Raw genomic sequence first — 15,514 nt, 5'->3', positions numbered from 1 at the left:
GTCACTCTTCATGTATACTCTCATTCTTGTATATATCATGTGTTGTCACTCTTCATGTATACTCTCATTCTTGTATGTCTCATGTGATGTCACACTTCATGTATACTCTCATTCTTGTATGTCTCATGTGATGTCACACTTCATGTATACTCTCATTCTTGTATATATCATGTGTTGTCACTCTTCATGTATACTCTCATTCTTGTATATCTCATGTGATGTCACACTTCATGTATACTCTCATTCTTGTATGTCTCATGTGATGTCACACTTCATGTATACTCTCATTCTTGTATATATCATGTGTTGTCACTCTTCATGTATACTCTCATTCTTGTATATCTCATGTGATGTCACACTTCATGTATACTCTCATTCTTGTATGTCTCATGTGATGTCACACTTCATATATACTCTCATTCTTGTATGTCTCATGTGTTGTCACATTTCATGTATACTCTCATTCTTGTATATATCATGTGTTGTCACTCTTCATGTATACTCTCATTCTTGTATGTCTCATGTGATGTCACACTTCATGTATACTCTCATTCTTGTATGTCTCATGTGATGTCACACTTCATGTATACTCTCATTCTTGTGTATATCATGTGTTGTCACTCTTCATGTATACTCTCATTCTTGTATGTCTCATGTGTTGTCACTCTTCATGTATACTCTCATTCTTGTATGTCTCATGTGATGTCACACTTCATGTATACTCTCATTCTTGTATGTCTCATGTGATGTCACACTTCATGTATACTCTCATTCTTGTATGTCCCATGTGATTTCACACTTCATGTATACTCTCATTCTTGTATATATCATGTGTTGTCACTCTTCATGTATACTCTCATTCTTGTATGACTCATGTGATTTCACACTCATGTATACTCTCATTCTTGTACGTCTCATGTGATGACACACTTCATGTATACTCTCATTCTTGTATATCTCATGTGATGTCACACTTCATGTATACTCTCATTCTTGTATGTCTCATGTGATGTCACACTTCATGTATACTCTCATTCTTGTATGTCTCATGTGTTGTCACATTTCATGTATACTCTCATTCTTGTATATATCATGTGTTGTCACTCTTCATGTATACTCTCATTCTTGTATGTCTCATGTGATGTCACACTTCATGTATACTCTCATTCTTGTATGTCTCATGTGATGTTACACTTCATGTATACTCTCATTCTTGTATGTCGCATGTGATGTCACATTTCATGTATACTCTCATTCTTGTGTGTCTCATGTGATGTTACACTTCATGTATACTCTCATTCTTGTATGTATCATGTGTTGTCACACTTCATGTATACTCTCATTCTTGTATGTCTCATGTGTTGTCACACTTCATGTATACTCTCATTCTTGTATGTCTCATGTGATGTCACACTTCATGTATACTCTCATTCTTGTATGTCTCATGTGATGTCACACTTCATGTATACTCTCATTCTTGTATGTCTCATGTGATGTCACACTTCATGTATACTCTCATTCTTGTACGTCCCATGTGATTTCACACTTCATGTATACTCTCATTCTTGTATATATCATGTGTTGTCACTCTTCATGTATACTCTCATTCTTGTACGTCCCATGTGATTTCACACTTCATGTATACTCTCATTCTTGTATATATCATGTGTTGTCACTCTTCATGTATACTCTCATTCTTGTACGTCTCATGTGATTTCACACTCATGTTTACTCTCATTCTTGTACGTCTCATGTGATGTCACACTTCATGTATACTCTCATTCTTGTATATCTCATGTGATGTCACACTTCATGTTTACTCTCATTCTTGTATGTCTCATGTGATGTCACACTTCATGTATACTCTCATTCTTGTATGTCTCATGTGATGTCACACTTCATGTATACTCTCATTCTTGTATGTCTCATGTGATGTCACACTTCATGTATACTCTCATTCTTGTATGTCTCATGTGATGTCACATTTCATGTATACTCTCATTCTTGTATGTCTCATGTGATGTCACATTTCATGTATACTCTCATTCTTGTATGTCTCATGTGATGTCACACTTCATGTATACTCTCATTCTTGTATGTCTCATGTGATGTCACATTTCATGTATACTCTCATTCTTGTATGTCTCATGTGATGTCACACTTCATGTATACTCTCATTCTTGTATGTCTCATGTGATGGCACACTTCATGTATACTCTCATTCTTGTATGTCTCATGTGATGGCACACTTCATGTATACTCTCATTCTTGTATGTCTCATGTGATGGCACATTTCATGTATACTCTCATTCTTGTATGTCTCATGTGATGGCACACTTCATGTATACTCTCATTCTTGTATGTCTCATGTGATGTCATATTTCATGTATACTCTCATTCTTGTATGTCTCATGTGATGGCACACTTCATGTATACTCTCATTCTTGTATGTCTCATGTGATGTCATATTTCATGTATACTCTCATTCTTGTATGTCTCATGTGATGTCATATTTCATGTATACTCTCATTCTTGTATGTCTCATGTGATGTCACACTTCATGTATACTCTCAATCTTGTGTGTCTCATGTGATGTCACACTTCATGTATACTCTCAATCTTGTGTGTCTCATGTGATGTCACACTTCATGTATACTCTCATTCTTGTGTGTCTCATGTGATGTCACACTTCATGTATACTCTCATTCTTGTATGTCTCATGTGATGTCACACTTCATGTATACTCTCAATCTTGTGTGTCTGATGTGATGTCACACTTCATGTATACTCTCATTCTTGTGTGTCTGATGTGATGTCACACTTCATGTATACTCTCATTCTTGTGTGTCTCATGTGATGTCACACTTCATGTATACTCTCATTCTTGTATGTCTCATGTGATGTCACACTTCATGTATACTCTCATTCTTGTATGTCTCATGTGATGTCACATTTCATGTATACTCTCATTCTTGTGTGTCTCATGTGATGTCACATTTCATGTATACTCCCATTCTTGTATGTCTCATGTGATGTCACATTTCATGTATACTCTCATTCTTGTATGTCTCATGTGATGTCACATTTCATGTATACTCTCATTCTTGTATGTCTCATGTGATGTCACATTTCATGTATACTCTCATTCTTGTATGTCTCATGTGATGTCACACTTCATGCATACTCTCATTCTTGTATGTCTCATGTGATGTCACACTTCATGCATACTCTCATTCTTGTATGTCTCATGTGATGTCACATTTCATGTATACTCTCATTCTTGTATGTCTCATGTGATGTCACACTTCATGTATACTCTCATTCTTGTATGTCTCATGTGATGTCACATTTTATGTATACTCTCATTCTTGTATGTCTCATGTGATGTCACATTTCATGCATACTCTCATTCTTGTATGTCTCATGTGATGTCACACTTCATGTATACTCTCATTCTTGTATGTCTCATGTGATGTCACACTTCATGTATACTCTCATTCTTGTATGTCTCATGTGATGTCACACTTCATGTATACTCTCATTCTTGTATGTCTCATGTGATGTCACATTTCATGTATACTCTCATTCTTGTATGTCTCATGTGATGTCACACTTCATGTATACTCTCATTCTTGTATGTCTCATGTGATGTCACATTTCATGTATACTCTCATTCTTGTATGTCTCATGTGATGTCACACTTCATGTATACTCTCATTCTTGTATGTCTCATGTGATGTCACATTTCATGTATACTCTCATTCTTGTATGTCTCATGTGATGTCACACTTCATGTATACTCTCATTCTTGTATGTCTCATGTGATGTCACACTTCATGTATACTCTCATTCTTGTATGTCTCATGTGATGTTACACTTCATGTATACTCTCATTCTTGTATGTCTCATGTGATGTTACACTTCATGTATACTCTCATTCTTGTATGTCTCATGTGATGTCACACTTCATGTATACTCTCATTCTTGTATGTCTCATGTGATGTCACACTTCATGTATACTCTCATTCTTGTATGTCTCATGTGATGTCACACTTCATGTATACTCTCATTCTTGTATGTCTCATGTGATGTCACACTTCATGTATACTCTCATTCTTGTATGTCTCATGTGATGTCACACTTCATGTATACTCTCATTCTTGTATGTCTCATGTGATGTCACATATCATGTATACTCTCATTCTTGTATGTCTCATGTGATGTTACACTTCATGTATACTCTCATTCTTGTATGTCTCATGTGATGTCACATATCATGTATACTCTCATTCTTGTATGTCTCATGTGATGTCACACTTCATGTATACTCTCATTCTTGTATGTCTCATGTGATGTCACACTTCATGTATACTCTCATTCTTGTATGTCTCATGTGATGTCACACTTCATGTATACTCTCATTAATCTGTTGATTGTGTGGATCCACTATAACAAAAACTGGTTTTAAATGGGCCTTTGTTAAATATTTTAATCTTGAATTGTCATATAATTTATTTATATTTAATACTTTTTTCTTCCACATTCATTATCAGTTAGAACATCTTCTCTTCTTTTTGCGATGGTTTTCATAAACTTTCTTTAACATGATTCTAAGAGAGTTTTTGTTGTTAGTGTGGATCCACTGGAACAGAAACTGGTTTGAAATGAGCCTTTGTTAAATATTTTAATCTTGAATTGTCATTTCATTTATTAACATTACTTTATTGTTCCACATTCATTATCAGTTAGAGCATCTTCTCTTCTTTTTGCGATGATTTTCATTAACTTTCTTTAACATGATTCTAAGAGAGTTTTTGTCTTCTGAATACAGTCTTCTATTTGCTATTTTCTTTATCTTTGTTTAGTGCTGACTCTCCTGTCCTGTGGATAAGGGTTGATACAGCTATGACGCTGGTTAGGCAGGTCTTTTTTGAGCAACCTGACTTCCAGTGGCAGTACCAGCTCAGATACGAGAGAGATATCGTCGCACAAATTGAGGTAAGCAATCTAGCTTTGTGGTATAAGATAATAGTTGGTAGGTATCTGTAGGATTCTGTGGACTGTAACTCATATATAAGTAGATATGATAGCACTTTCTGTCTGTCTGTCTGTCTGTCTGTCTGTCTGTCTGTCTGTCTATATATAACTCATAATTCAGAACAGAAAGAAAGCGACAGAAACAATACACTTTTCTTACTCTAAGGAAAGTGTATCTTTATTTCTCAAAGTTTTTATCCACAAAACTTTTCTGAGTCTTATCAGCTTTGGTAGCATCGATGTTCTGGTGAAACTTTTCACAAATTTCATATCCACTGCCAAAACCCTGTGTAGATAAATGTATCAAGGTTATAAAAGTTACAGGGCCTGGGCGTTTGATCTTAGAATGGTCTTCTGAACCGACAAAGTCCTCTTTATTTCTGACTTTGAAGAGTATTCTACTAGGATAGCAATGTCAAGCCCTCTAACCGATATCCTCCAAGTTCAATCTTAAAGCTCTATGGACTCCTATTAACAACATTGTCCAATTCATACTAATAGGCAATAGAAATGAAGAAAATAGCTGCAAAACCCATCAAACTCCATCATAGATTGACCATTTCACAAGTCTTTTCTTGATTCTAGTTTTATTTATGAATAAACAATTAGCTAATTATGCACATTGATAATGTAAAGGGAGTGACTGCCTAATTTACTGTTATGTTATCCCTTTGTTTTTACAACCTTCGTTTCAAGGACACTAAACACAGGTTTGTAGCTAAGGCAGTTTTTGGAAACATCTTATTGTCTTCTTTGAAGACAGGAACAATTCAATTTATTCAAATGGTGTATGTGGCTTGTAATTAAGGGTTAACTTACGAAGGCCTAAAATAAGAAATTTTGATGGGCCCAACACTCCATGTCATAGTTTACACATATATAATGAGTTTCCCAGATTTATCAAAACTTCAAATGTGTACATATTGGAAAGCGAAGAGAATTCTTTGCAAAATTCCAACAGATTTTGAATCAGATTGTCACACACAACAAATGTACTGAATATTGGGCAAATTGGCTAGGTGTCCGTAGTATTTTAAAGCTATTGACATTAAAGTTACACATGAATTTCTTACTAGGCAGTCATCGTTCATGTGTTTTGACATCAAAAGGTACTATGTGAAAACAAAGATTGATTGTCTTTCATACTTCAGTTGTTGTTAATATTCTATTTTAACATCAATGCTTACTACTTGGAAGCAAAGATTGAAAAGATCGTCTTTTATACTCCAGATGTCGATAATATTCTATTTTGACATCAACGCTTATTACATGGAAGCAAAGATTGAATAGATGGTCTTTCATACTCCAGTTGTCGTTAATATTCTATTTTTGCAGGCAATTGATGCTCTAGAAGAGTTTCCAACTATGGGTACGATATCAGCAATCTCTGACATAATCTCGGACTCAAAGACCTTTTACAGAGTCCGAACCAGAGCTGTCAATTGCTTTGCCAAGGTACAGTTAAATGATAAAGCTTGCATTGAAAGTAATCAGAAATGTTGATAATTGTGAGTAATTTGTAATGGTAACAGTTCTTCTGTCAATATTGTATAAGGGTTACCTGGGTTACAAGGGTACAAATTTGAAATTGTTATATAAGCTGGTAAATAAATAGATATGACTGTTAAAAGTAGTGACATCATGAAGAGAGTGAGAGAAGAAAAAGCAAACCCAAATCTCAATCATTAGTCAATATGAAATATCAAAGATGAAACAGCTTCACTAAACAGCTAAGAAAAATGTAACTCCATTTGGGAGATGTCATAGATATGATGTTCCTTCACACATGATGAAGACTTGTGCTAGTGTGTAAAGGCCGGTACCAAGCCAGATATGCTTCAGCTTATAATAATGGTGATTTATAACGTGTGAATATCCACCCGGAAGGGTGCTCAAGGCACGGGAGAGGAAGAGAGAAAAGAAAGCAAAAAAATGAATGTACAAAGGAAATATTGGTTAACATTAATGAATGCTTAATGAATAAGATGAGTTTTCAGAAGTTTTTTGAAGGAAGTGAGGGAAGTACAACATCTGAGTACTAGTAGTAATCCATTGATAATCCATTGATAATCCATTGGTAATCCATTGGTAATCCGTTGGTAATCCGTTGGTAATCCATTGGTAATCTATTGTTAATCCATTGGTAGTCCATTGGTAATCTATTGTTAATCCATTGGTAATCCATTAGTACTCCAGTGGTAATCCATTGGTAATCCGTTGGCAATCCATTGGTAATCAATTGGTTTTTCCTTATTTATTAGAACGTTTTCTGTTACAGAGAATGGATGTATAATGTCGATGTTCTTAGCATGACCTAATGATAGCATTGGTTTCAACACTCATTACATTCACCTCAAAAAGCAACAAAATCAAAGAAAAAAGGTAACAGGGTTTACCTGCTAGTGGCATTGGGACATCACAAATTCTCTAGAAGATGCCCATCGTAGAAATTAAAGATGGCTATGTTGGGTCCTGTTTTCTTTGATCCTAGGAGAGGATTTCAAGCGATAGTCGAGCATAAGAAAATATCCTGTAACCTCAATTGGTGGAAAAAGATTTGTTAGGACTAGGAACAAAGCAGGGATGGGAGATCAACTTCTCACAGAGTTGAATCTGACTTCTTAAGGAAGCAAAATGGAGAAAGGGAAGGATTAATGTGATGTGAAATGAGAAAATGAAATGAAATTTGAGGAATATTAACAAGTAGGGAGAGAGGATGGGGTGGATAGAGGAGGGTGGTGGTTGAGATGATGGATCTAGCGCATCAATAGGTTTTCCGGTTTCTGTTTACTCGCAGGTCGCCAACAAATTGATGACTTCTTTCAGTGGTCACTCAGCTCTGATTGCTATCTTCAAGAAGATGTATGGTTCCCACTCCTCTCCTGATATTGTAAAGAGGAATAACTTTAGCAACTTTCCTTCGTACTTCTTACTTAAGGTGAGTAGTGTTCTGCATTGTTTGGAATGACTTGGTTTCCTTCGTTTGTAGCTTCTTATGTAAATGCAGCTTTCTCTAGTGTTTGAAGAGATATTATTTTAATTGTTAATAAGTTATAGCACAAAGGGAAAAATCAAACTGTATGAATTCAACTTCATTTAAAGATGTATTCCCATTTAATATGCTTATTTTGCATTTCAAGTGAATTCCTTTGACCTTTTTTGCTTCATTTTTTTTTTTTTGTAGGAAATCCCCAAAGCTCTCGGCAAGATTCGTAACGCTCATTCCATCTGCCCCAGGGAGTGTCTGAACTTTCTCCTGGACTTGATCAAGTATTGCGATAACAAGAAAAATCATGTGAGTGCATCTTACTGAAGAAAATATTGTTGCTTTGTCGATTGCCCCAGTGGGAGATAGTGTGTGTGTGTGGAACAGTAAATTTCCCAACACTATACTCCCCTACTGCACAGTATGCTGGACTATGCATTGAGTTTGCTACAATATGATGGTAATGTTTTCGATCTTTAAAGGAAAGCTAAGGTATTACATTTAGCCCAACTGGAATTTGCACAAGGATGACAGCAATGAGAATGAAAATTAGGCAAAAATTACAAAGGTGTGCCAAACTAAAATGAAACATTACGGACATACAGTAAGTTCTGTGGGACACAGAATGTTCTACAGTGTGATAAATTGTTTGTAACCCGCTAACAAGGTACAGCCAAATAGAGCTGTTGGCTAGATTGAAAGGTTCTCCCAATTATGTGGGAGAAAGACATTGCCGGAATGACACAAAGTTAGAAATCGATGCACAATGTAGGTGTTTATTGGTGACTTCTCTTCTTCAAATGTCACCTGTAAGTGTCCTGTTTGATATGAAGATGTGAAGAAATAGAATGATTCCGTATTGCGGGCTATGTGAAGAATGAATCCCATGCAGTTATTGATATCGTTCATTTCTTCACTTCTTCCAGTATTCTGATAACTACTACAGAGCATCGCTGATAGAATCTTTAATGTGAAGAATGAACCCTATGTAGTTATTGACATTGTTTATGTTTTAACTTCTTCACTTCTTTCAGTATTCTGATAACTACTACAGAGCAGCGCTGATGGAATCTTTAACATGAAGAATGAATCCCATGTAGTTATTGATATAGTTCATGTTTTAACTTCTTCTCTTCTTTTAGTATTCTGATAACTACTACAGAGCATAGACGCTATAACATGAGGATTGAACCCCATGTAGTTATTGATATAGTTCATTTTTTTTTACTTCTTTCAGTATTCTGATAACTACTACAGAGCATCACTGTTAGATGCTTTAACTAATACGGTGACACCAGCAGTCTCAACGGTGAATACCAGCGTGGATAATCTCATCCCAGAGACAAAGGTAACCACTGTTGTACTAAAACTCTAAGACTTACTCTCAGCCTCATTCTGGGACTCAGAATCATCATTCCACTACTCACTTCAAGATTCATTCTGGGACTCAACTTCAAAACTCATTTCAGGATTCACTTTGGGATTTCTTTAAATGGAGTTGTCCTTTACTAATATGTTTTTGGCTTTTCAGCACAAGTCAGCCTTCAATTGGATCGATGCTTTTAACTTCTGTCAAGTATTTGCTAACTTATCTTTTAAATATTACCCATTTTTACCCTTGTTTTGTTTGTTTAATTTGTCGTGGCAACCCTTTTATGATATCCAATCATGACATCCCTCTCAGCGATAAAACCTTTGTGGCTTTTATTATCAGCTAATCTTGGAAGAAGTTGTTCGCTGTCTAAACCTGGAGAAGATCCTACCAACCTATCAATACACAGTAACGGTCAGTTGTCTGAAAGCAATACGTACTCTGCAGAAGAACGGCCATCTGCCTAGCGACTCAACGCTCTTCCAAAGCTACGCCCAATATGGCCATTTCATCACCGTCAGAGAAGTCGCCATGGAATCCCTGGTCGACATCGTCAAAGGTGAAGTATTTACCCCTGAATTCTAAATGTCTGATGTTTTTTTCTTTTCTCTTGTAAGTCCTCAAACATCACACAGACAGAGACAAGACCAGATTTGAAACAAATACAATTCACAGTTTTGTAAGTAGAGGTTTAAGCAGCAGATGGCGTGAAAATTGTATTCATTTGAAAGAAAATGAGTGACACTTGTGGACTTGGAACCAGTATTAGCTGAGGAAATCTTGTCTTCTGATCTACAACCTGAGTTTGATGTCCTTATGGCTACTCAGGCAGATGCCTCTATGGACACACTCTCTTTGCTAGAGATACAAACCCAACATAATCTTACATTGTGATCGCAGGTGAAGATTTCCAGAGCTGACAACTACCTAGGGGTCTCCATGGTCAAGGAACCTCTATGAAAACATCCTAGATAACACCAAGTGTCTGTACCTTAAGGGTGGGGTTAGAGGAAGGCAGGGGGGTCAAGTATAAGGTGCCTTAGGGACTCAGAGAGTGTTAATCTGACATGGGTGCAACCGAATTTAAGTTGAAAGAAGCTGGAAGCAGCAAGACAGAAATTTAATTAACAGGCTTCTTCTTCAAACACATATGCAAGCATGAAACAGCCAGGGGAATTTTTTTTTTTTGAGTGTCTACAAAATGTATTTTAGTTAAGAATTAAAATTTTGACTCAAAAAGTTACCTAAAACATTTTTCATCACATTTGTGAATTGTTAATATTAAAAAAAAAAAACTGAAAATCTGGGGAATCTACAAAATGGACTAAATCCATCTGTTTAAATGTTCAAATTTGTCAACCTGAAATCCAATGCTAGGATAAAATTTAGAATGACGTAGAATCAAACTTCCTGTTTGGCCTTCCTTAATATATTTTTGAAAGCAATTATACTATTGTGATTCTGTACATCCGTGATCCATGTTGTTATGGTCGCAACAATACTCCGTAGAATTTGTTGCCAATCAAAAATTCCAGCCAATCAGAATCTGTCAGACAGCTAATCGATACTAGATTGATGACTCATACATCTTGTACGCAAGACTTGACCTTTTCTCTTACATCCTGGTTTCATATGGAGAGAGTCAATTGTTTGGAACAATTGTCTCAATGCCATAGCTTGCTATGATATCCCCTCCCCCCCCACCCCCTGCCTCCCTCTCAAGTCAAACATGATAAAATATCTTATATAAATATACTCTTTAATCAACAATTTTATCCGCATAAATATCAAGACGACTGGTTTCGATCAATCGTAACATAGTGAAAGTTGGGAATAAAAAGCAAAAATAGTTGTTTGAAAATTATTGTTATCTCACATTCTCAAATTTTCAAATAATGCAAATCTCATAGATAGCACATTTCAACATAGCATGAACTAAGTTCACACACAAGACACATATCTCTCATTGTCAGCCGTGTGATAAACGTTACTTTTGCTGTTGAGACGAGACTGTCAAAGTCAGTGTTAAGTGTTGTGTTACAAACACGAATGAGTTCAGCGACAAACATAAAAACTGCTTCCTATTGTCGTAATGTTGAATTGTAAATCTTGAAATTCCCCTGAAAAAGCGGTAGTTTATCGTTGCTTATAAGAATGGTTAAACTACTCATCAACTACCTCCCAACGGGAAATACTATAAATTAAATGCAGTTTAGCTGTATTATAATTAACGAATGTCAACATTGAAGGGACTCACTGACGAAATCAGATGAAATCGGTCTACTTTTTATATGATCATGATGACATTACGTCAAGTGAAGTGTCACAAGTCCTTTTCAAAAAGGATCAATATTACACGTTTATACAAAAAAATGCAGTTAGCTGAAGGGACTCACTGACGAAATCATATGAAATCTTTATAATGCATTCAATGTATGGACATTAGTCTCCTTTTTATGAAAAGTCATCCAAGATGGAATCTGGGCATGAAAAGCAAACAACGTGATCCATTCTGAACCGCAGTCCCCTTACATCGAGGCTGTCATTGTATATGATCATGATGACACAAGTCCTTTTCAAAAAGGAATCAATGTGACACATGTATACATTAAAAATTAAAAAAACATTAAAAAAAAATTGCACAAGATAGAGCCTGAGCAGAAAAAGCAGACAACTTTATCCACTCTCAACCCCAGTATCCTCTCATCGAGACTGTAATGGTGTGATCATGTAATGTAATGTAAATAAAATCTTATATAGCGCACTACGCGCGATGCATCTGTGCGCTTTACAAACAAACTAGAAAATACAATGCCATAAAACAGTAACAAGAAAAACAGTAAATACAAAATACCAACTACAGAAATATACAGGACTATGAGATCGAAAAACTAATAAAAGTACTGGTGCAGCGAAAAGCGATAAAACAGAATAAGAATAAGAATAAGATCATGTGGATGTTATGTAAAGGGAGATGTCACAAGTCCTTTGGAAAGGGAATAAAGGAGTTGCGTTTCCCATAGCCTCAGTTATTCAAATCATTGTGAGCCTCCACTAGTGAGAACAAACATTGGAGAGTGTACAGTGCCTGGGTACTTTCTATCTTGATGAATATGCAAAAACCAATTTAAATAACAATAAAACTTTGAGTTTGGGCTTAGAAGTAGTATTCTTAGATTAAAGCTTAACATTAATTTTCTTATTCAAACTAAGTAACCCTCATAATGAATAATAAATAGGGCTTTAGTGAAAGTAACAGTGAGGTGATGATATCGATGAAGAACAGTACCACTTCCAAAAGTAGAATTCTTAGTTGATATTTGTAGATATCGGTAAAACGTTTCCCTTTTTCTCATCTTCAGCGAATGAAGAGATATAAATTGTTTTTGATGAATATTTTAAATATAACTAATTCTATCATAGTACCTATTGACATGTTCATATTTTATAAAATTAATGCTAAAAGTCACTGGATATTCATAATATATCAGTCACTGAATATGCATAAAGTACTCCTCATATCTGTTTAATATAGTGACATTGTGAAAGTAAAAGTCCAATATCTTTGAAGATTATTATGACATAAATATCAATATTTTAATATTTTTAACCTCCTTATAAAGAAGCTAGTCTCTACGTTTCTTTGCATAACCAAAAGATGAAGAAAGAAAAGATGTTTACTAAGTTTATCGCTGCAAGCTAAATAAATCTATTAAATTGGTTGATTTTAATCCAATATTGACAAGGTTTTGCAGGCTTCCATTACCTTGCTTCGCTTCAGTTTGGCTAAGATCATTTTAAGCATTATGTTCCCCTTCTAGGGGAACCATGATACACACCAGACAATGATCAAACAGTCTTCATGCAAGGGAACTGGGGTTGAGAACAGATCTGTGGTTCGGTTGTTGGGTTTTTGCGTGCCCAGGTTCTTTCTTGGGTGATTTTACTTAAAAATACCTTGCTTTCTGACTTGGGGAGAACATAGGTTTGGATATTTTCTAAAGGATACTGTAAGTGATAGGTTTATATGTGTTTTGCTTATGAAATACATTCTGTGTCTATATTTGTATGAATGTGTTATTAGCTTTCCCAAGTGGAAGTTGATCTGCATTTATACAAACTTAAATATGGAAGGAAAAGTTTTCTTTCAAACTTTGAATAGGTTAAATATTTCCAGTTCGATAACAATACCTATTAACACTTTCATGAATCAGATTATTCTCTCTGGCTTGTGTTTATGAGCTTGGACGTAAACCTGATCATTATTAGAAATCGCTTCAATGCTTGCAAACCAAACCAAATGTAACATTTTCATGGTCTCTTCCAATCCCCTTCATTGCAACAAAGTAGATAGTATCAGCGTCTCATTTTTCCTTCTTATTTTCCAATCTTTGAACCTGCCATATCTTCTTTTTAATTACCTTCCCCCCTCCCTGCCCCGCTCCCCTTTCCCCTGCTGAAAAGAATACATCTTTCTGTGTATCACGTACACTTCCATATTTAATACTTTGAAACTTCCTCCCTTGAATAAATCGATCTTGCTATGTCAGCCAGGTTGAAATAATAAACCAAGAGAAATTCATCCTGAAATTGTAATCTTTACTTATTATGACAGTAAACAAACCTCCCTTCATACCAGGATGTTGAACCTTGTTATGCGTATTACGAAAGCGTCACTTCTGCAGATGGCATTGTGCCAACTCATGACACGTTTTCGGCATGATGCAATCCCTGTTAGATATGTTGTAATCTAATCAATTTTTGGCAGATTTTCTTGATACGTTTGATAAAGTTCTATCATATCAACTAAATTTGAATGCGATTTTATCTAAATATCTGAACTGCAATATGAAATAAAGGGAAAACATGTTATATTATTCACTTATTTTATAAAATCCAGTGTAAAATAGAAGAGGATAAAACAGAAGAAGTGAAATCATCATACATAAATATTGATATATATATTTATATATGTGTACATATATTATAAAAAAATACACATGTACTCCAAACGTAGAGAAAGATTAGAGAAACGACTCTTAATTGACAAAAAACGAGCACTGTTTTAGAAAATACATTGGAATTTTTATATAATGAAAAAAGATCTGTGTGTATTCCGATTAAAAATATGAAAAATAAAAGTGAGACAGGACTCAAAGTTGACAAAACAAGATTACTGATTTTTAAAATTCTTCAACAAATGACTAGAGTTTAAGTGGAAATAACACACAAATTAAATGAACACAAAAGAATATACTTATGAAGTGTGAACGATTAATACTGATTAAGAAATGGTTAAAACAATGGAAATCTGCAGAAGAGATTCCATTTTACTATTCTTTGTGAAAATACTCAGCTCTATGTACAACTAAACTTCTAAAAAACAATGTATTTAATTTGTGTAGAATATGTGAACCTTTTGCAGATTTGTGATAAAAAGGCACATCTCAATGTTTATACAGATCATGCATCTGTTAGCTTGTGTCTGTAGGGAAACATGTTTTTATTGTTTTATAAATGACATACTTGCTATGACCAGCTAGACAACATCTGTCCAAAGACAGAGGTACCCTTTTGGAAAAGAAAAATGCAACGGTTAATTTATTTTTGGCCTGTATAAAAGGCACTTAGTAGTTTAAGTAGCTTGGTAAAACTTGCAAACAATTCCCACATGAACTATTTAACAAATATTGCTTGTCGAAATTGTGGCATTTAGTCAACTTGAAGCACAATGACAAGAAAGTTATTTCTATCTCTATATTTTTCACTCTTCTAACATTGTCTCAGGTATAGTTTCCACTTTCAGTTGGATGATCATGAAGGTTTGAGAATTACAATGAATCAGGGCAACATTTTTAAGGATTTTCTCTGGATGTCCCTAGGACAACCAGGTCTTTCATAAAAATGTAGAAAACTAGCAAAGACCAATATACACTGTGGGAGAGATGTGTATGCTTTGTGAATAGAACCAATGTTAGAGATGATACAAATTAATCATTTTACCCATTTGGAGGTAATTAGTTTAGTATTGAAACAATTAGTCATGTGTCTGATGACCTCCAAAGCTGATGTTGGTTGTCTGAACAGAAATATGGTCATCTTGGAAGACCGGACAACCA

At 35.1% G+C, this 15,514-nt stretch overlaps 1 protein-coding gene across 2 annotated transcripts in view; it reads left to right on the top strand.

Annotated features, from left to right (window-relative positions):
• The window catches only part of LOC139974513 (transcription initiation factor TFIID subunit 2-like), a 48,705-nt gene that overhangs the window by 20,166 nt on the left and 13,025 nt on the right, over window positions 1-15,514 (top strand). For both annotated transcript variants that reach the window (XM_071981710.1, XM_071981711.1), the window contains 6 exons: window positions 4,866-4,998; window positions 6,373-6,492; window positions 7,835-7,975; window positions 8,222-8,332; window positions 9,261-9,371; window positions 9,738-9,954. In XM_071981710.1, coding sequence (XP_071837811.1) covers window positions 4,866-4,998; window positions 6,373-6,492; window positions 7,835-7,975; window positions 8,222-8,332; window positions 9,261-9,371; window positions 9,738-9,954 — 833 coding nt within the window. The remainder of the gene's footprint in view (window positions 1-4,865; window positions 4,999-6,372; window positions 6,493-7,834; window positions 7,976-8,221; window positions 8,333-9,260; window positions 9,372-9,737; window positions 9,955-15,514) is intronic.

This window comes from Apostichopus japonicus, chromosome 9 (assembly GCF_037975245.1).
Source record: "Apostichopus japonicus isolate 1M-3 chromosome 9, ASM3797524v1, whole genome shotgun sequence".
Taxonomy (NCBI): domain Eukaryota; kingdom Metazoa; phylum Echinodermata; class Holothuroidea; order Aspidochirotida; family Stichopodidae; genus Apostichopus; species Apostichopus japonicus.
Note: the sequence above shows the minus strand (reverse complement) of the source record. Positions and strands in the feature narration are given on the sequence as shown.